This window comes from Terrapene carolina, unplaced genomic scaffold, assembly GCF_002925995.2.
Source record: "Terrapene carolina triunguis isolate 2854851 unplaced genomic scaffold, T_m_triunguis-2.0 Scaffold62, whole genome shotgun sequence".
NCBI lineage: Eukaryota > Metazoa > Chordata > Testudines > Emydidae > Terrapene > Terrapene triunguis.
In genome coordinates this window covers 35,574,906-35,596,424 of record NW_020664413.1, presented here as the reverse complement: position 1 = coordinate 35,596,424, position 21,519 = coordinate 35,574,906, and the positions used below count along the sequence as shown (strand labels likewise).

At 42.6% G+C, this 21,519-nt stretch overlaps 1 protein-coding gene across 1 annotated transcript in view; it reads right to left on the bottom strand.

The window, feature by feature from the left end:
* CERS6 (ceramide synthase 6) overlaps nucleotides 1–21,519 on the bottom strand; it is a 216,100-nt gene that overhangs the window by 30,550 nt on the left and 164,031 nt on the right. The window contains exons 5-7 of the mRNA XM_024206806.3: nucleotides 19,949–19,999; nucleotides 15,640–15,732; nucleotides 1,604–1,732 (exon numbers count right to left, since the gene is read on the bottom strand). Of these exons, the coding sequence (XP_024062574.1) occupies nucleotides 1,604–1,732; nucleotides 15,640–15,732; nucleotides 19,949–19,999 (273 nt within the window). The remainder of the gene's footprint in view (nucleotides 1–1,603; nucleotides 1,733–15,639; nucleotides 15,733–19,948; nucleotides 20,000–21,519) is intronic.

Genomic DNA, 21,519 nt, shown 5'->3' with positions numbered 1-21,519 from the left:
AGTGGCCCTTTCCTGATTTATTCTGATATTTAATTCAATTTATTTATACTACCCAATCTCTCTGGCCTTTCATATGCCAAAGGATTTGCATTGACAACATATAACTGTTGAGGGTGTCAAGGGAGAAGCTGGAGGTTCTGGTAGGTGAGTACATGTTAGTTGGGGATTTTGGCCCTGTGGTGAGGCGAGAGACAATTTGGGATCCTGAGATAAAGACATTTGCTAGATGTTTCTGCTAAAATGATTGGCGGTTAATATTCTGATATTTAAACTGTCATCTTTAGTCTTCAGACCTAACAACCCACTGAGCTGAATGGGGCAGTTCACACTTCTCAGAGCTATTGTTTTAGACTTGGATTCTGCAGCACAATTCAGTGGCCAGGGTAACAATTCCATAGCACAGTTCTGTGGCCTCTCCGAGTCATAGAACTCCTGGGGCCCTTGCTTTAGAAGTTCAAAATATAATTACGAGTTATCACAGAGCTTTTTACGATCCAAAATTATATACCATCAGTGTAGTTGATATATAGGCACGAGACACATTAGACCCTTCACTCAGCAGTAATTCTCACCCGGCCCTTGGATATCATAATGGCAGAAGGAATTGTTTGGCCTGGACACAGAGTGTATCCCCTATTCTCTTTGAAAGGTGTCATGGGAACTGTACTTCCTCTTACAGGGCAACCAGAATTTGACAGAAAAGGGTACAGTTTAACATGTCACCTAAAGGATGACACCATCTATGCTAGAGCAGTATAAAACTAACAAATTTGAAATGTGTACCAAAACTGAAAGTTTCATGGTATAGTATTCATGAATTTGAGCAAAGCAAGGGCATATATTCAAAGGTATTTAGGTACTTAAAAATGCAGATAGATGCCTAGTAGGATTTTCAAAAGCACTTAAGCGGGTTAGGCAACCTACCTTCCATTGGCAAGTTAGATGCCTAACTCCTAATGAAATCAAGTTAGGCACCTAATGTGTTCAGGCACTTCTGAAAATCCCACTAGATGACTAAGTACCTTTGAAAATCTGGCCTGAAATGTCCACATGTCCACCAGTGTGAACAGCATTTTGCAGTGAAAGTGTCAAAAACTCTTCCACCCTCAGACAAATTTTTCTTTTGGGCATTCACCATTATGAATTTTTCCCTAACAGGAAGCCAGCATTTTTTGCAGCCAAAATAAAATTTTGTGGCAAAACAGCCTGTGGAAACTGCTTTTCATTTCTACATAATATCAGAGGTGAAAATAGCGAATGCTTTGCTGACTCAACTTTTCCTCTGGTGAGATTTGTTTTCCCCTGAACAGCCCTTCACTTAGTACTGCTTTGTAGTCAGCAGCCATTATCAGTTCAAGTTCACTGGTAAGGAATTGGAATAATGACCTTCAAGTCTTTTATGAAAGAGGTATGCTAATGATAATCATTGTTTTTATTTAGAATAGCCTCTGTCTTAGGAAAATACTTTTTTTGTGCAGGCAACACAGGTAGGATTGTATCCTTCTGTCTGGTAGCTAACAGAACACAGCATACCCAGTACAATTAGTAGGGTTGATTGACTTTTTGTACAGGATAGATCCTGATGGCACATGAACAATCTCACCTCCAGCAAAATGTCAGCTGAATCATGAAGACACAAGGTCAGGGCTCCCACTCGTGTCAAATTGGTTACATATGAAAAGGATATCAAAATGACTGTTACAATGTGATGCGTAAACATGATGCTGAAATCCTAGAATGGCAAGAAGAAGAAAAAAAACAGTGAGATATTGTGCAGCAGATTCAGCATCTTTACACAAATGGATGGGTGATTTTTAAAGTTTAAGCTCAGGATTAGAGGTTACAATACTCAAAAACCTTGCATAATTCTTTTAACTTGGTGCACATTAAATACACATAATTATGCATTTAATTTAAATTAAACAAAACAGTTATTGTAGGTAGAGCAAATATAAATAGATTATTAAGAGTTATGTAGCATTTCCATTTCACAGTTCACAGTGAATAAATCTAATGAAGTAAAGCTTTTACAGCCAAAATTACTTATAAAAGGCATTTGTGCATACCACTCAAATTACACCATTTCTCTTATGCCCTAGCCAGCTTACAACATGCAAAACAATGCAGCCCAAAATCACTCATGTACAAGAGCTCAGACACTGTTACAAGCTTTACTTTGAGTGCACCTTCAGTAGATACAGAAACACAAACACATGTTTATATTGTATTAAAGGCCGCTCATAGACTGCTCCATGATACAGACCCTCAGATCTCTTAGCACCGAGGATCCCATTTCTAATATTTTTAAGAAACTGTTTCTTCTCTCCCATCCCACATGCTGTCACAGGGTGAGGTAGCCCTTTAAAGGAATCAGCTGATGCTGTGATGCTAAGGATCAGGTGACAGCTTGAAGATCCACTAGTCTTCTTAAGAGCCAGCAAGTATCTCAGCTGCTGGTGAGAACTGCAGGAAGAAGGAAGGCTCCTACAGGAGGCCTGAGATCAGGGGACAGAACTCAGTTCTGTGACTCCCAGGTAGATGGCTGGTGGAGTGTAATCTGGCAAGGAGCAGGCTAGAGGAAAGGCTCACCTTGACGCCTAGGCAGACGGCCTAAGGAGTGCAAAAGCTGCGGGGAGTAGATAGGCTCCTGCAGAAGACCCCAGATCAGGGCAAAAGGACTTGACTGAGATGTTGAACTTGTGTTAAATAAGTTTTATTTTGAGGAAATAAAAGCAACACCCTGAAGAAGAGAACTGGAATTGTGCGGTGGGAGAGATTTTTTGGTGCACGGGCCGGTGAGACAGCCCGCAGGCTTACATATGCTAACACCAGTGTCAGTGAGAATGCAGGCACTTTTCAGATCCTGTCATCCCTCAAGTCTCCATGGATCTCTCAGGGACCTGGACCCCAATTTGATAAATCCTCTGCTCCAGGAGGCCTGTATTTGGCCTCCTCAACAAATACAGCAGCTTCCAGTTCAGGCCAATAGTATATGCCCGGTTGTGATATGGATAGGTTCTACCAGTGCCCGTCCCATTCTCAATTGCTCAACCTCTGGATTGAGAAAAAGGAAGAGAACGTGAGTTGCAAAGGAGTCCACAGATTAATATATTGGGATAAACCACCTCACCTCCTCTGCTTGGAAAGTTCTCCCTTTTTCTTTATAAAATTATAAAATATTTTATTTCCTTTTCCAAACAACAAACCCTAATTCTCCATTGCCTGGCACCTTGTGCCATCATTTATAGGTGCACAAAGTGATTTTACACTCACTTTGCACAGGTATAAATGTCCAGAGAAGGCGCAGAGGGGAGAATCTGGCCCATATAACAGAGCAGAAAACAGAACCCAAAGAGCCTGATTCTCGTCACCTGCTCTGAAAAAACATCATGATGTTGGCTCATATGGAAGCAGTGACATCAGTGCTAGCATTTGCTTTGTGTAGATTCCAGGCATTACTATGACTTCATTCCACTATTATTTGCAAGGAAAGTGAAAGAGTAAAATATAACAAAACATTGTCCCTTTGGGCGTATGAATTTTGTTTGTACCTTATAGTACAAGTAGCATGTACAGAATGATCTAAAAAATCTGCTGCACATTCTTGCTTGAGAAATCTCCCTAGTATTAACAATGAGAGGATACCACTTCCCACTCTCCACTTTACTGGAAAACATTAACAAGTGCTCTGGGTGTCACACCATCTAGAACTGGATATCACTAGTAAGTCCACCGTGAGGCTAAAAAATAATGCTAAAATCAGGCATTTCTGTTGTAGTTTGATAATTGTTTTGGGAGGAAGAGATACAAGCTTGAATTATTTATGGACTTTTTTCAAACATGGTCCCTGACATTAAGGCTGCTGACTGGAGCACAGTGAAATATATTTTGCAGTCATCTCAAAAAACTGCCTCAATTTCAATTTCTTAAGACAAATAGAACACAAAGTAAGAAAAGCAGGATTAAATGTTGCTTCACATTCCAAGGGTCTTAATGATCGAAATAGAGAAAAATGGTCTGTCTTTCTCACATTCAATACCAGTCCAGATATTTATGGCCATCCAGCTGAAAATTTAAGCCTTCTATAATCAAAATAGTGACGCTTTTACCTTTCCCCCAAATATTAGAAAAAGCATGGCTAGGAAAATAATGTGGTCTCTGAGGTTTCCACACTGACATATCGTGCCTTGTTTCCTTACATGTTGCCGTTACCTGTGGTACAGAACTGCCTTTTGATTTTACTGCCAATGGCAATCAGGTTAGTACAGACTCAATCCAAATGCAGGGGTAAGCCAAGCAGCAAATCTTCTCTGCTTTTGTCGCTGCTACATCCATGCTTGTACAAATACTAGATTTTTCCAGTCTCTTTTTGGAAGTCTTTAAGGAGTTCTTGACCATTTGTATTGTGTGTCAGAGGCTTTAAGATTCGTGAGCAATAGGATTCTTTATTTATTATCTACTTATGGATCAGTTGTCCAGTGGACTACTTCCTTCATGTAATTCACTGTCTCTTTTAAAAGTTTTATCTGTTTTATTCTCTTTTCATAGTATATAAGAAGTACCACAAGACGATTGGAATGGGACCTTGGGTTTGTGGCAGGGTCAGATCCCCATTCCCAATTAAGGTACCACAGTGTTGGCCAAGCCAGTGTTTGATCTACCAACAGAATCTGGTAGCAGGAAATCCACTCACCCTATGCAAAATACAGACACTATGGGGAACATTCAGAATACCATCAGTGGTCACTTTGCCCCTCTCTTAGATCTAGAGGACACAAGAGTAGAACAACTCTAGGCCATGAATGGGGAGATTTTAGGGATGAGCCCATATCCAAAAAGCAAAATCTGGATGGCATCAGAGATTGACAATCTAAGAAGAAGAAAACAGGAAGCATATCAAGAACATCTGAAATCTGAACATAGCACTGAGCAGAATAACAAATACAGACATCTCAACAAGGAACTAGAATGCATGGTCAAAAAGGTGAAGAAAAACTGACTTGAGAGGTGAAGAGCTTGAAAAACACTTTCAAAAAAGTAATTCAAGATGGCTTTTTCAGAGACTTAGATTACTATCAAAGTTAACACCTGTAACAAGTCAGCTAAGTGATGCTCAGGGGAACTATATAGTAGATAAAAAAGTCAAAAGCTTAAAATGTGGAAAGAATATTTTCATCAGCTATTGACTGTGAATAGTTGAGTTGACCAAGCTGTTCTTGAGGACATCAATTGTGAGGGCAACAATGAAAAACAACTACAAACATCAAATGGCACCAATTACAATGGTTTGGCCAGGTTGCTAGAATGCCCCAGACCAACTGCCTAAAATTCTTCTCTATGGAAGAGTGCATGTTCAAAGAGGCCATGGACATTCAAGGACAAGTGGTATATGGTATAACACTGTATATAAAACCACCCAGACAATCCCCAGCAGACTCAAATGGCAACTCAAAACAGACGTGGATGGAAGCTGCTCATAACCTTAGCTCTACTCACCCTTGACATTGCAAAAAGGAGATGACAATGATTATATTATACATATTCTATGGGGCTTTTTGGATCCCTTACACTATAGGTCAAATTCTACCATCGTTTACACGCAAACAAAAGCCCGATCACTGAGGATGCAGAATCTTTAAGGGCAGGATTTGGCCTTGTATTTGCTTCTGTGTTTGTGATTTTAAATTTCTTCAAAAATTTTAACTAACAAAATAGTTTGTGTCCTTTGTAGAACTGATCCAACACATCACAGAGAATATATTTTTGCAGGATCTTCTCAAGGGAGCGACCTTCCTCTCTGGAATTTGCTTCCCTGTTGGTCAGACAGAATGTAAGCCCAGGGATTTTTAGGATTCCCATGCAAAGCTCACTTGTGAATTCCAGCCCTTCCCTGATTGGTGAGTGGGGGCTGAGAGGAGGTTGTGACGGGGGAGTTCATTTTATTTGGAATTTATTGTTGCATAGCTTGTACCATCCACACACACAGAACCAAAAGATAGGTTTTTAAATTGTGTATGTACAGAAACCGTTTATATTCAATGAGGCACTCTGGAAGTGAATTGTACTGTGTGAAATTGTGGCACTCAATAGTGAAACTGAGCAGACTTTTCACATGACCTGCCCAAAAGTTCATTCAAATACTTTGTATTTCATCATGTCAGACTGTTTCTTTCCTTTAAAAGGCCATGCGGTTTCCAAAGAGGCCTTCTTAAGTTATGTTTGAGGTGTCTCAGACATAGGACAGCAACAGTGTGGTGAATTAAAACAAGCAAACAAAATAGATTGACGGAGCCAGAGGATATTTCCCACCGGATTATGGATGGAATTTTCCGAAGTGCCTAAGTGACTGGGGAGATCACATACCACTGAAAGTCAATAGGACTTCTGCTCCTTTGTCATCAGGGTGTTCTGGAAAATTCCACCCTCTATTGAGCTTGTTCCATTAATATTATATATTAAGGATGGTTTTTTTGGGGGGGGGGAGGGGAGGAATCTCACCTAGTTTCAAGGCTTCAACCATAACAGTTCCATCCTACTCACCCAAGCTCCACAAGATCAGCACAACCTGCATTTTTTCTCTCTCAGACTAAACACATCACTGTGATTCTTCCTCCTTTCACCAGGGCATGCAGAAAGAGTTCCAAGGTCTAACTATAGACATTGTGGAGCAGATTGCTAATGAAATATGGTTATAAACTTTCCATAAACATAACACACCATGCAGGGTAATTAGCAGCTAGGTTTTTTAAAAATGAATGGAGAGGATCTAGGCACTGCTAAGCCACCTGAAAACATATAAAATTTGTAATCACTAAAGTACAATTTGCACAATCTTTCGTTGATCCAGGAAAGCATGGACTGAAGTAGCAATTTTACAAAATCCCTTAAACTGACCTTAATAAATAATATTTATCTCAAAATACATGTCTGCCATGCTACCGACAAACACATACATAAACTTCACTGATTCAAAACTAACTGATGCCCTCTGACAGCCATAAGTTTCTTAACAGATCTGGTTTTCCTCTTGCAGTTTGTGCCCTTCAGAAGTGGAATCTGGGAAGCAGCACAGATGTGTAAAAATCATAATTCAGCTGCAGTCTTTGTAAACTGAAAACACCTTAAGGTTAGAAAATTATTACAGCAACACAGTAGAAGCTTATGATCAAACATGCCATTATGAAATTATAAAAGTTAATCTACCCTGTTTCATTGCCTTAACTGAATGCTGATGCTATGTAGTGAGCAAAATAGTTACATTTTTGTCCATCTCTTTTCAGTCACACACAGATAATCTGATGGAATGTGTAACAAACAAATAAAGACAAAACAGGTATTTGAAAATCAGCAATCCCACAGAAAGTCATTTTCAAGTCATGAATTTCCTATATGGGAGGAATAAAGTAGAGATGGAAATAATGAGTGCATTTCTCTCAAGATGCACAAAGTGAAAGACCAGTGTTGGAATGATGCCAGCACTGAGCACCTGCACTTTAAATAAGGAGCTCTAGCACCAGTCATTGCAAGAGGTCAGACAAAATGAAAGCAGGCAGCTGAATTCCAGCAGGGACTCAGACAGCAGAAATAACTGCCGAGTCATTTCTAATCACTCTGGACTATGACACCATTGCTGTGGCATTCAAAACTTCTTAGAAAGAGATCCCAACTTACATAAGGAATTAATTTTCTCACTGTTAAAAAAATAGCAACAGATTTGTCAGGCTGAGAAATGGAAATCTGCCATCTGTCCATGAAGTACTCCAATAATGTCCTGTATTGGGTGGCAAACTTCACCTTCCGTCTAGCCAAACAGCAGCTTAGTTAAATGGGTACTACGGTAGGTTAAGACACAGATGAGCTGTTTGTAGATTCTATCTTCTAATATTCATTAGCTACCCCTTATAAAAGTAGCAGTCACAAAAAGTGACAGTATGAACAGCAGTTATAGGTTACAGAATCCCACAACAAAGCTTTAGAAAATGCAATACCAAATTCACAATGCATAGGATGTTTCCCATTGGCTTGCTTCTTAGTGAGACTTTTTGATTTAGTGGTCAAACTATTTCACAAGATTTTAGACACTGTAGTCTTTGATAATTGAATATTCAAATTGTAGTGACCTCACAACTAACCAATACTCACTTGATGGTATTTCTTCTGTATATGAGGATCAACAGTGTATATATCACAACTCACACTATGGGCCTGACCCCTCCCTCACCACTTTTACTCCAGTGTGATTCCCTTGGCTTCAGCAGATTAACACCTGATTTACACCAAGTTAGTGGAGTTCGAGGCTCAGCGTGTAATCATTTGGGAACAGAAAATCGACATGATGTTGGTGTATAGGCTGTAACTGATGCAAGATATTTCCCTTGTAGATCTCAGGGCTTAAATGCTATTAGCTCCATTTTTGGTTTTCAGCATCTGTTTAAGAACTGTTTGTTCATTTGCCTTTTTTCATAAAGTTATCTTGCTCTCAACTACGCTCATGCCAGTTCATTGACTCCAATGCAAGTGTAACTTAAGAGCAAAATTTGGACCTGAATCTACACAATTAGAAGCCACAAAGTTCATACCACAATACTTTAATATCACTCACGGGTTGCTAGTAATGAAAGCCACGTACACGGGACAAAAATAGCAGCTCAAGATCTGGGCGCAGGCCATGGTGACCAAAACTCAGTCAGACACACAGAAAATAGGCAAGGTTTAAATGTCCCACCCCCAAAGGACAAACAGAAAAGAGTGGGGGGGGGGAGGGAGTGAAAGCATTGAGCTGCAGTCCTTCACTGTGGCTGGCCTTCGCTGTATATTGCAAGTTCAGCAAGGCAGGAACCTGGCCTGCTTACGTGTCCGTAAAGTCCATTCACACCTACACTGCCAGGTAGAAAGGTTAGATATCCACAAGCACAAACAAACTTAAATAAATAGAATAGTCAATTTTACCCACGTAAATTGCGTGCCAAAGCCTGCATTCCAGACATCAACAGAAGTTTTGCCCAAGTAAGTATATAGGGCCTGATGCAAAGTCCACTGAAGTCAATGAAACTTTTTTCATTGATTTCAAATGAATGGGACCCATAGAGGTAAATTGTACAACAAAGCAGAACCACTCACAGCATTCCACTCCATAAGGCAGTTCCAGGTGCAAGAAGGCTGCATGGGGGGAAATTCTGCCTCCCTCTGAGACTCTCTCCATGCAACAGTGTGGGGCCAGAGAATGGATGTGCCCAGAGGGGAGCAGCTCCGCTAGTTCTCTGTATCCTGGAGCATGAGAGGCTAGATCTCAACCTGACCCCTCAGGAGAGACCTGGCCTTTGTGCTATGGGCAGGTTTTGGCCCTGAGTAAGCACTTCAGGAATGGGCCCTGCTTGCGGGCCCAGAATCCAAAACAGCAAGCAGTAATTGAGAGGTTAGATGCTCAGCTAGTCAATTTGTGTATGCAAATATCTATCTGTCTGATCAAATGTGACAACTCTCTGAGGGTATGTCTACACTACAAAATTAGGTCAAATTTATAGAAGTAGATTTTTAGGAAGCAATTTTATACAGTCAATTGTGTGTGTCTTCACTAAGCGCATTAAGACGGCGGAGTGCGTCCACAGTACCCTGGCTAGCGTCAACTTTCAGAGAGTTGCACTGTGGGTAGCTATCCCACAGTTCCCGCAGTCTTCGCTGCCCATTGGAATTCTGGGTTGAGCTCCCAACGCCTGATGGGGCAAAAACATTGTCGCAGGTGGTTTTGGATACATGTCATCAGTCGCCCCTCCCTCCATGAAAGTAAAGGCAGACAATCGTTTCATGCTTTTCCGTGCAGACGCCATACTGCTTTCAGCAGACGGTGCAGTAGGACTGCTAACCGTCGACATCCAACCATCGCTTCCGCTGCAACTCTGCTCTCCTGGTGCCATGAATCCACCTCGCAGGTCCTTTTGTCGTTCTTTATAAATATCTATTCTTGTGGCATCCCGTCGTCATTCACTACTTCTGCTGCAACTCTGCTCTCCTGCTCATGTCTCGATAGCGAATTTCTCCATGTTGTCTGTCATGGGCTCCCGGGAACGTGTGTTCTTCCTCGGGAAATGTGCGCGGTGCTAACCGTCGTCCTCCACCACTTCCGCTGCAACTCTGCTCTCCTGGTACCATGAATCCACCTCGCAGGTCCTCTCGTTGTTCAGAATAAATATCTATTCTCGTGGCATCCGTCGTCATCCACCACTTCCGCTGCAACTCTGCTCTCCTGCTCACGCCAGACCACGGCAAGCATGGAGGCCGCTCAGCTCACAGCTGCTGTTGTGAGCACTGTAAACACCTTGCGCATTATCCTGCAGTATGTTCAGAACCAGAGCCTGCAAAAGCAGGCAAGGAGGCGACAACAGTGCGATCACGATAGTGATGAGGACATGGACACAGACTTCTCTCAAAGCATGGGCCCTGGCAATTTGGACATCATGGTGGTAATAGGGCAGGTTCATGCCATGGAATGCCGATTCTGGGCCTGGGAAACAAGCCCAGACTGGTGGGACCACATAGTGTTGCAGGTCTGGGATGATTCCCTGTGGCTGCAAAACTTTCATGGAACTTTGTGACTTGCTTTCCCCTGCCCTGAAGCGCAAGAATACCAAGATGAGAGCAGTCCTCACAGTTGAGAAGTGAGTGGCGATAGCCCTCTGGAAGCTTGCAACGCCAGACAGCTACCAGTCAGTCGGGAATCAATTTGGAGTGGGTAAATCTACTGTGGGGGCTGCTGTGATCCAAGTAGCCAATGCAATCACTGAGCTGATGCTATCAAGGGTAGTGACTCTGGGAAATGTGCAGGTCATAGTGGATGGCTTTGCTGCAATGGGATTCCCTAACTGTGGTGGGGCGACAGACGGAACGCATATCCCTATCTTGGGACCGGACCACTTTGGCAGCCAGTACATAAACCACAAGGGATACTTTTCAATGGTGCTGCAAGCACTGGTGGATCACAAGGGAAGTTTCACCGACATCAATGTGGGATGGCCGGAAAGGTACATGACGCTCGCATCTTCAGAAACTCTGGTCTGTTTGAACAGCTGCAGGAAGGGACTTACTTCCCAGACCAGAAAATAACTGATGGGAACGTTGAAATGCCTATAGTTATCCTTGGGGACCCAGCCTACCTCTTAATGCCATGGCTCATGAAGCCATACATAGGCACCCTGGACAGTAGTAAGGAGCTGTTCAACTATAGGCTGAGCAAGAGCAGAATGGTGGTAGAACGTGCATTTGGACGTTTAAAAGCACACTGGTGCAGGTTACTGACTCGGTTAGACCTCAGCGAAACCAATATTCCAATTGTTATTGCCACTTTCTGTGTGCTCCACAATATCTGTGAGAGTAAGGGGGAGACGTTTATGGCGGGGTGGGAGGTTGAGGCAAATCGCCTGGCCGCTGATTACGCGCAGCCAGACACCGGGGCGATTAGAAGAGCACTGCAGGGTGCGCTGTGCATCAGAGAAGCTTTGAAAACCAGTTTCATGACTGGCCAGGCTACGGTGTGACAGTTCTGTTTGTTTCTCCTTGATGAAAACCCGCCCCCTTGGTTCACTCTACTTCCCTGTAAGCCAACCGCCCTCTCCCCTTCGATCACCGCTTGCAGAGGCAATAAAGTCATTGTTTCCAAATCATGCATTCTTTATTAATTCATCACACAAATAGGGAGATAACTGCCAAGGTAGCCCGGGAGGGGTAGGGGAGGAGGGAAGCACCGGGTAGGGTGGTCGATGAGGGGAGGAGGGAAGGACAAGGCCACACTGCATTTCAAAACTTATTGAATGCCAGCCTTCTGTTGCTTGGGCAATCCTCTGGGGTGGAGTGGTTGGGTGCCCGGAGCCCCCAGCCCCGTGTTCTTGGGTGTCTGGGTGAGGAGGCTATGGAACTTGGGGAGGAGGGCGGGCAGTTACACAAGGGCAGCAGTGGCCGTCTGTGCTCCTGTTACCTTTCCTGCAGCTCCACCAGACGCCGGAGCATATCAGTTTGATCCTCCAGTAGCTCAGCATTGCATCCTGCCTCCTCTTATCACACTGCCGCCATCTCTCATCTTGCTCCCGCCACCTCTCATCTCATTCGTCCCTCCTGTCCTCGCGTTCATTTTCTGCTTTCCTGGACTCTGACATTGTTTGCCAAGCATTCTACTGAGCTCTTTCTGTGCAGGAGGACTGCATGAGCTCAGAGAACATTTCATCGTGAGTGCATTTTTTTCGTCTTCTTATCTGCGCTAGCCTCTGGGACAGAGATAAGGGGAGCGTTGAAACATTTGCAGTTGCGGGAGGAAAAAAGGGAGAGTAGTATTTAAAAAGACACATTTTAGAGAACAATGGGTAGACTCTTTCACAGTGAACCAAGCTGTTAACATTACATAGCACATGTGCTTTTGGTACAAGGTTGCATTTTGCCTCTTATATTGAGGGCCTGCCGGTTTGGTGTGAGAGATCACACACGCAGGGCCAGGCAACAGAATTCAGCTTGCAGGCAGCCATGGTAAGCCACAGTCTTTCAGTGGGAATGGTTTCAAACAGCAGCGCCCTCCTTTCCTATACCAAGCACCTGTTGGGTTGGCCATTTAAAAGGAGGGGCTGTACTGGCCGCGAATGCATCCCAAGTCTTCAGGGCAAATTAATCATTAAACACGCTTGCTTTTAAACCAGGCATTATATTTACAAAGGTACACTCACCAGAGGTGCCTTCTCCAGCTTCATGGTCCGTGAGCCCGCCTTGGGAGGGTTGGGAGGGTATTGGCTCCAAGGTGATAAACAGTTCCTGGCTGTCAGGGAGTACGGTTTCTCTGCTTGCTTGCTGTGCGCTATCCTCATCCTCCTCCACCTCCCCATCTTCCTCGTCCCCCAAATCCTCATCCCTGTTTCATGAGACTCCCCCCTTGCAGGTGTCCACGGACAGGGGTGGGGTAGTGGTAGGGCCCCCCCCCAGAATTGCATGCAGCTCGTCATAGAAGCTGCCTGTCTGGGGCTCTGACCCGGAGCGGCTGTTTGCCTCTTTGGTTTTTTGCTAGGCTTGCCTGAGCTCCTTTCACGCGGCACTGCTGCGGGTCCTGTGTAGCCTCTGTTCATCATGCCCTTGGAGATTTTTTCAAATATTTTGGCATTTCGTCTTTTGGAACGGAGTTCTGATAGCACGGATTCGTCTCCCTAAACTTTGATCTGATCCAGTACCTCCCGTTCGGTCCATGCTGGAGCTCTTTTGCGATTCTGGGACTGCATGGTCACCTGTGCTGCTGAGTTCACCACGCTGACCAAACAGGAAATGAAATTCAAAAGTTCCCGGGGCTTTTGCTGTGTACCTGGCTAGTGCATCTGAGTTGAAAGTGCTGTCCAGAGCGGTCACAATGGAGCACTCTGGGATAGCTCCCGGAGGCCAATACTGTTGAATTGCGTCCACAGTACCCCAAATTCAACCCGGCGATGTCGATTTCAGCGCTAATCCCCTCGTCAGGGAGGAGTACAGAAATCGATTTTAAGAGCCCTTTAAGTCGACACAAATGGCTTCGTCGTGTGGACAGGTGCAGGGTTAAATCGATCTAACGCTGCTAAATTCGACCTAAACGTGTCGTGTAGACCAGGGCTGAGTCATGGGAGTAATGGTCACTTTATTCGTCCCCAAGAGGTTTCAAATTAGGAAAGTTTTGGAACATCACAATGGACCTTTGGAGAGCTGCATTTTTAACACTGTTGGATACTGTTCAGTACTTTCCCACTTTTTATATAATCAAAGACGTTAGCAGGCATTTTAAAAAATGCATCCATGTCAGCATTCCATAGTTTTGCAATTATGACACTCCTCCCCCGCAGAGGTGCACAGAGAAGGTGGAATAAAGATATAACTGAGCAGTACATAAGGCTAAATACATGCAGTGGGACTGCTTAGATATAATGACACATGTCTGCAGGAATAACCTGAATGATACTGTCACATTTCTGCAGAGATTGGGTATTGGTTTTCATATTTGCAAATGGTTGTGTCCTGCCTGCTACTGCTGCTTACACGTATCGTATTTGGATTGAATTCTTCTGCACTGTGAGACCCCTCTGCTGAGCCACGTTTCTCTACACCAGTGACTGATGGCAAATGTAGCGACTGTAAGTAGATTGGGCACTCGGAGCAAATAGACTGATATGTCTGTGTCAACTGTTCTGTTTACACTGTATCATCTAATAAAGATTTGAGATTCTTGGATATTTCCTTGGGCCTCCTGCTTCTGGAGAGAAACTTTGCAGATGCTGGAAAGGGAGTATTTTCCTTGCTGAAACAAACACAGACCAGGATTCCCAGCAGTACACTGTGGTTCCAGGGGGAGGATTCATTTTCTCGAGGACACACTTTATTCTCCACTTTGTTTCCCAGAAATATGGTCTTGTTAGAATTAACTGCCCCATTAAACAGGGGGATTAACTGCCCCATTAAACAATTTTCTTTTAAAATTATGAGTTAGGCCGTGATCATTTAATTAAAGACTGTGTCAAAAGGTGAATGGGCAACCTTAATACAGACATTTCGTTACTTTTCAGTGACTGACTTTGCAACCTAAATAAAGTTCTTTGAACGGTATTTCTAAATGTAATTTCCTTATTCTTTTAAAGAAAAGAAACAAAAATAAATTCTATCCTATGCAACTTTAACACGTTACAATAATCCGAAGCACAGCATTAACATTTTGTTTTAGACCATTACTGTAGAATACAGCACAGGGTTTTTATTGTTGTTGTTCTTTTTGGTTTTGTTATGGATTATCATTGTGCAATTCTTGCTGCCTGTTGAAGGAGGAAGAAGGGGAAACAAAATGGAGCAGGCTGCCATTGGTACTGTTCAATAGCGTTCTCATATGGACAGCCAGCACGGACAACGTGGTTCTGCAAGGTTATAGGTTTCTGGTTAAAAGCCCACCTGCTTTGTATAACAGGCAAGTTCCCAGATGATGACTTAAAGATGGACACATTGGGAATAGATTTATTTCACAGTCTATACAGTTTTCTAACTTCAAAATTTCATTTTTTCCCCATTACACAGAAAATAAAAGACACTGGGTTTTGTTTTGCAATATAGCTATACACAAAAGATCTGAAGCTTCTTGAGGTTTTCATCTGTAAAGAAAAGATTGATACTGTAGCATTAATTTAATATCAGATACATTTATATGCCTTTATCTTATCATTACAGGGAGATGAACTCAAAGTTCTCATGAATCTTACCACAGATGGTCTAGTAAATTCACAGCAGTATCTAGCTCTGACATTGATGCTCTTATCACATCAGGTCAAGTGAGTACACTACAGTTTGCTGATCCTCAAGAGACAACACAATCCCTGATGTGAGAATAGCAGATTATCAATTGACATTGCGCCCTTTGCTACTGAATATTTGATTACTGTGGGCTGCTTCAACAAGGTGCAGAAAACGTCACATCCCCCTGCCCAGGAACAGAATGATGTGCCCACTTTAACATCAGTATCACAACAATGAACATCTACAATAGCTTGCAAATGGAAATAACACGTGTCTAGCACAGTACATAGTGACAGGGCTGCATGCTCCCCAAGAGTCAATGAAAGTGTGTGTTTACAGCCCTTGACAAGTTTTTACACTGATTGTTCTTACCTTTCTTTTGATGTCAGTGAACTGAGAAAACATTAAGGACCAATAGAATGACAACTCGACTATGTAGTAGTAATGAAGGTCAGGCATCAGCGGCTGAAAGAGGAAGGTTTAAAAAGGTTGAGAAAGTAATTCGCTTTATAAACACTAAACTCCACAAAGAGAGGGGAAATTGCAGACTGGCTAGGGGTTATCTTCCTTTCTCAGACAGTTCTGACGGGTGCCTGTTCCAAGCACTATAGCACTGTGAGAAGAAGCCCCTCCTCATCTCTTACTTACACTTCTCCTCTTTTATGTTTAGATCCTGACAACTGAGCTATACCCTTTCCCTGCAATGCCAATAAGCCAGGCCCTAGTTCTTTAGGTACCTAGAGCAGAAATGTTTCTGGCCAGTTTTGAACCCCGCACTTCTCTCATATGCAGCAAAGGAATGTTTGATTATACAATTGTCTCCTGTTGCTTTCCAAATCAGCTGCAACCAATTTAGAGCATACCAAAGGCTGCAGATGCACAGTGAATTGGGAAGAAATGGCTCCAGTAAACAGTCTTACCTCTGTGTGTTGGCACCATGGTGGGATTAAAGTAGTGCTGTCAACATCACCATGATGAAAGTTATATCAGTCTTTCTAATGTAATTTATTCTTAAGGGGTCTAAAAATGACCTATGAACATGCTATCTTTTGGAGGACAGGAAGCAATTTGTATAGATTAAATCCATTCAGACCCCTTTGGCCTACAAACACAGAAAAAAGCAGGGCCCATACCCTTTCCTGCAGCCAAGGAGTGCTTGACGCAGCTGAGAAGGGCAGAAATGTAAAGGTGTAAAGGGGCTTTAAGTCTGGTCCCAGACATAAATTAGAGCAGACTGGGGGCTACTCTAATTTACACTCAGCCATGCCCATTTCCTGCTCGTCATGTCCCCTACATCAATGACAGGGAGGGGTTCTGGGATAGGAGATGTTACTGCATTTTTATGCCACTGGAGGACTCCCTTGGGCAGAGAGTATCCTTGAGGGGCCAGAGTCACCAGGTTTAGACCAGCTTTGCACTGGAGGACCACCCAAAGTTGTTGCAGAGCAGGGCAAAAATTGTCCTATATGTGTAGTTTTGATCATCATTTCTATTCTATAACACAAACAGATTTCTTCTTTTAAAATCTTTTCATGTCAATAAATCTTTATTTTCATGTATTTTTTAATATTTAGAAAACCCTCTTTAGGTGCCCAGCCAATGCTCTGGGATAACTGTTTTTCCTGCTTTGTAAAATACAATAATTTTTTTTTAAAAGTGCTCAAATTTACTGTTGTTTTTTTTTAAGTTTCAACTATGTCAATCATACAGACAATGCAAAAACTCAATTGTTGCCATCACCAGGTCTGCTTGCCCATTTTCAGACAATCTTTTCTAGCTTTTTATGTATTTGCTTAGTTTTTAATGTAGTGCTGGTAAAAGGCACCTTTGATAATCCTAGAATCCAAAGGCATGGTGAGTTGGATGGTAAGCTCTCCCCAGTTTCCCCACCAATGAAGGAACAATCCATAAGTGATAAAGTGTAGTTCATTCTCTCTGGGCCATTCAGTCCTTGTCTGCTCTGCTGACATTGCCAGTAAGGGGGTTGATTAGCGGCAGTTTTTTAAACTTAATTCTAGTATATGAACTAAAAAGGAAGCTGGAATTACAGTCAAAATCCCCAAAGAATTTACAAGGAAAATTTGTATTAGAAGAATTTTTAGGATTGTTGGTTGTTCTCTATTGATAAGTTTTTCTAAACCCAAGAATCAAGATAATTCGGGCGGCGGGAACCCCCACACTGTGAGGATGTGCCAGGTTTCATCTCATAAATGCACAACAAAAGCAGAGAACTTGATCAGTTCCAATGTTAGTTCCCGATCCTTAACTTCAATAGTGCATAAAGTGAGGATTTGGGCCTTAGCAAACCAAGTGAATGCAGAATCACCCACTTGTCTATAGCTATATAGAGTTGTGTTGGATTTCTGGAATGCCATGTTGAATAATTCATGTGAGTCACAGCATGATTAGAACTTTTATCCGTTTAGAAAACAAAGAAAACAAACAAAACCCCCGCAAACACAACCTTGATTTGAGCCCAACACATATTTTTTCTCTGGGACAATGACTGTTTTTATTTTGTGATTTGCTAGCTATCAAAACTCATTCTCTGGCACTGGACCTTCTCTTTGTCTGCAGCTTGTTTCTATAGATCTCATAGATCTCTACTAGTATTCAAAGGGTACAACTAATTTTCTCAGGAACAAAGGGCAACCTCTCGGTCCTGATCATAAGCTTAGCAAATATTCACGCTCATTAGCCAATCATACTGATTCTTTCTTCAGAAGCAGATTTTCTTATGTATGTAATATGCAGTTTACAAACATGTCTTGACATTTTAGACTTCTCAGATTGCAAACTCTTAAACTGGTTTCTCTTAGTTTTTTGGGTACTAATTATCGCTTATGGGTAGGGTCCCTGATTACAAGGGACATTCCTTATTTTTTCATCTCTGTACGACAAGATTGGGAGTTGCCGAGTGCTGCAAAGAGCAGCAAGATATACCCTGGCAAAGTATGTGAATACTGCTTATGAGAATACTGCTACTACTATCGGGAGGAGGAGTGGGGTGGGAGAGCTAAGAAAACAGTCCCTTATTTTTGAAATACAATGCTGGCAACCCTCCTTATGGGTTTGAACAATGTCTAGACCAGGGGTAGGCAACCTATGGCACATGTGCGAAGGCGGCACGCAAGCTGGTTTTCAGTGGCACTCACACTGCCCAGGTCTGGGGGGCTCTGCATTTTAATTTAATTTTAAATTAAACTTCTTAAACATTTTGAAACCTTATTTACTTTACATACAACAATAGTTTAGTTATATATTATAGACTTATAGAAAGAGAGCTTCTAAAAAGGTTAAAATGTATGACTGGCACGCGAAACCTTAAATTAGAGTGAATAAATGAAGACTCGGCACACCACTTCTGAAAGGTTGCCGACCCCTGGTCTAGAACAATGGGCCCCTGATCCTTGCTGGGGGTTTTGAGTACTGCTGTTACACAAGTAAAGATGAAAAACAACATTTGGGGCTAAACAGGTGAATGTTTGGAGGCTTTCTGAAAATTTGGAATTTAGATGGGTAGAAATGCTGTAAAACAAAAACACAACCACAAGTTACCACAAGTCTTGAAGCCTGCATCGTTAGGTGATATTTGTGATTTTTGATACCTGATTTTAAAAAAATGCTATATATCATGACAATGGATTTATGTTTAAAAGTATTAAGAAGACAGATGAGGCATAAGGAAATGGTTGCTCTGAAACTGGCAATTAGCTCCAAACATAATTTTGCTCTCATTCAAACAGCTGTGAAATCCTCAGGGCTCTCTAATTGTAGCCTGATGCTTACTTACATTCTTCTGTAATCTTGCAAGTATGATACTTTTGTGATGAGATAAATGCAAACTGGTATTGCATAAAAATACATATCCATTAAGCTGAACTTTCCCAAATGGCTGCCAATGCCAACTCCTAACCACATATGCACGATGACATTTTTCTCTAATGAGCTCTCTAATTAATAATATTATTTAAAATTTGATTTTAATAGATATTGATTAACTGATGCTCCCAACACCTCTGAGTGATAGGTAAGTATTATTAGTTCTCTGAGTACATCTACACAACAATTAAACACCTGAGCCTGGCCTGGGTCAGCTGACTTGGGCTCATGGGGCTTGGGCTGCGAGGTTGTAAAATTGCTGTGTAAATGTTCAGCCTCAGGCTGGAACCTGAGCTCTGGGACCTCACGAGTGGGGAGTGGTTTCAAGGCTGGGTTTCCCACACTTTGAGTACGAGGAGGTATCTCCTCCCACCATGCATACATTTCATTCAGGGTTCAGGGGAGATTTTTGTCCCCCAGACATACTGTCTTTCTGCCAGTTATCGCTGATACACTTTGTCCTCACGAGGAGGGACGGGTATATTTCCTTCTCTTAGGGTGACCAGATGTCCCGATTTTATAGGGACAGTCCTGATTTTGGGGTCTTTTTCTTATATAGGCTCCTATTACCCCCCACCCCCGTCCTGATTTTTCACATTTGCTGTCTGGTCAACCTACCTTCTCTGAGGATGCGGCTCATGTTGCTCCTCCATGACTCGGACAATAGGGGGAGCGAAATGGTGTTTGTTTGGTAGTCTGATAAAGCTAATCAACATTTGCATAAAACGTGGGGTTTGCATAGTAAAAACAACTTCTCAATGAGGTTGTATATTTATTTCTATATAACAGGATGACTTACCTGATATGGGTATCCATTCCAGCACTGCCTTGTGTTCCAGAGCCAGGGAGTCTTAAAGACACAAAACAAAGGGGCATGTTAGTCATTGTGAAATGAAACAATGCAGTCCTCGGCAGTTAAGATGTAAATGGTTAATATTGTTCAGGGACTAAATCCTGAGAGCTGCTGAGCATTTGTATGTCCTCCCACTGGAGTCAATGGGCACAGAGAGTGAGTGCTAGACTCCTCAAAGTTGTGTGTCCCATATTAGAACAACTCACTCTGACGTTCTGTGCCTCATGGGAACACCCTACACCCCCATGTTCATCCTTATAAAATGATTGTGTGGTACCAATGCAAAGTTTGTCATGTCGAATGTCTTCGGAAGGCTCATGATGCACTGAGCATTGTTGTTATAGTGATGTTATAGTAATTGTTGTTACAGTAATGTCATAGTAATGTCATAGGTTATAATTTCATATATATAGTTAAGAGGCTGAAAATGTAGCCTCATGGCTTAAAGCAAGCCCAGGCAAAAACTCTCCAAAAGCAGAGGGGCATTTTACACCTCATCAGGGCATGCATGGGACAAACCCAGCCCAGCCTCACAGGAACAAAGGACACTGGCCTAGGCAACAACAAAGGATCTGTTGGACTCTCGAGTGAGTCACCCCCCTTCCTTTGGTCAGTTTGGGACTATGATGGGGGGGGGGAAGCCAAGAGGGAAGAAAGGACATGATAAAAGGGAGAGATGTTTGCCATTCTCTTCCTCTCTCTTCCACCTACATCTGCAGACACCGCACCAAGCGACTGAAGCGCTGATCAAAGGGGAGAGCCTGGCTGAAGGGCAACCAGCCAGCCTGTGGTGAGACACATCTAAGTTTGTAAGGGCACTGAAAGTGTTAAGATCAGCTTAGAATGTATTTTCCTTTTATTTCATTTGACCAAATCTGACTTGTTATGCTGTGACTTATAATCACTTAAAATTTATCTTTGCAGTTAATAAATCTGTTTGTTTATTCTACCTGAAGCAGTGCGTTTGGTTTGAAGCATGTCAGAGACTCCCCTTGGGATAACAAGCCTGGGATAACAACAATTTCTTTGTTAAATTGACGAACTCATATAAGCTTGCAGCATCTAGTGGCATAACTGGGCACTGCAAGACGGAAGTTCCTAGGGTTGTGTCCGGGACCGGAGATATTGGCTAGTGTCATTCAGTTGCACAATCCAAGGAGCAGCTTACATGCCAGAGGCTGTGCGTGAACAGCCCAGGAGTGGGGGTTCTCACAGCAGAGCATGGTAAGGCTGGCTCCCAGAGTCAAGGATTGGAGTGACTAAGCAGATCACCGGTCCAGATAACACCAGATGGGAGCGTCACACCCACTCATTCATAAAGAGTTTGACTTGTTCATGTAGGATTTTTGCTCACTACGTTCTAAAAACAGCACACGGTACATTCAAGTATCAGAGGGGTAGCCGTGTTAGTCTGAATCTGTAAAAAGCAACAGAGGGTCCTGTGGCACCTTTAAGGCTAACAGAAGTATTGGAGCATAAGCTTTCGTGGGTGAATGCCCACTTCATCAGACGCAAGT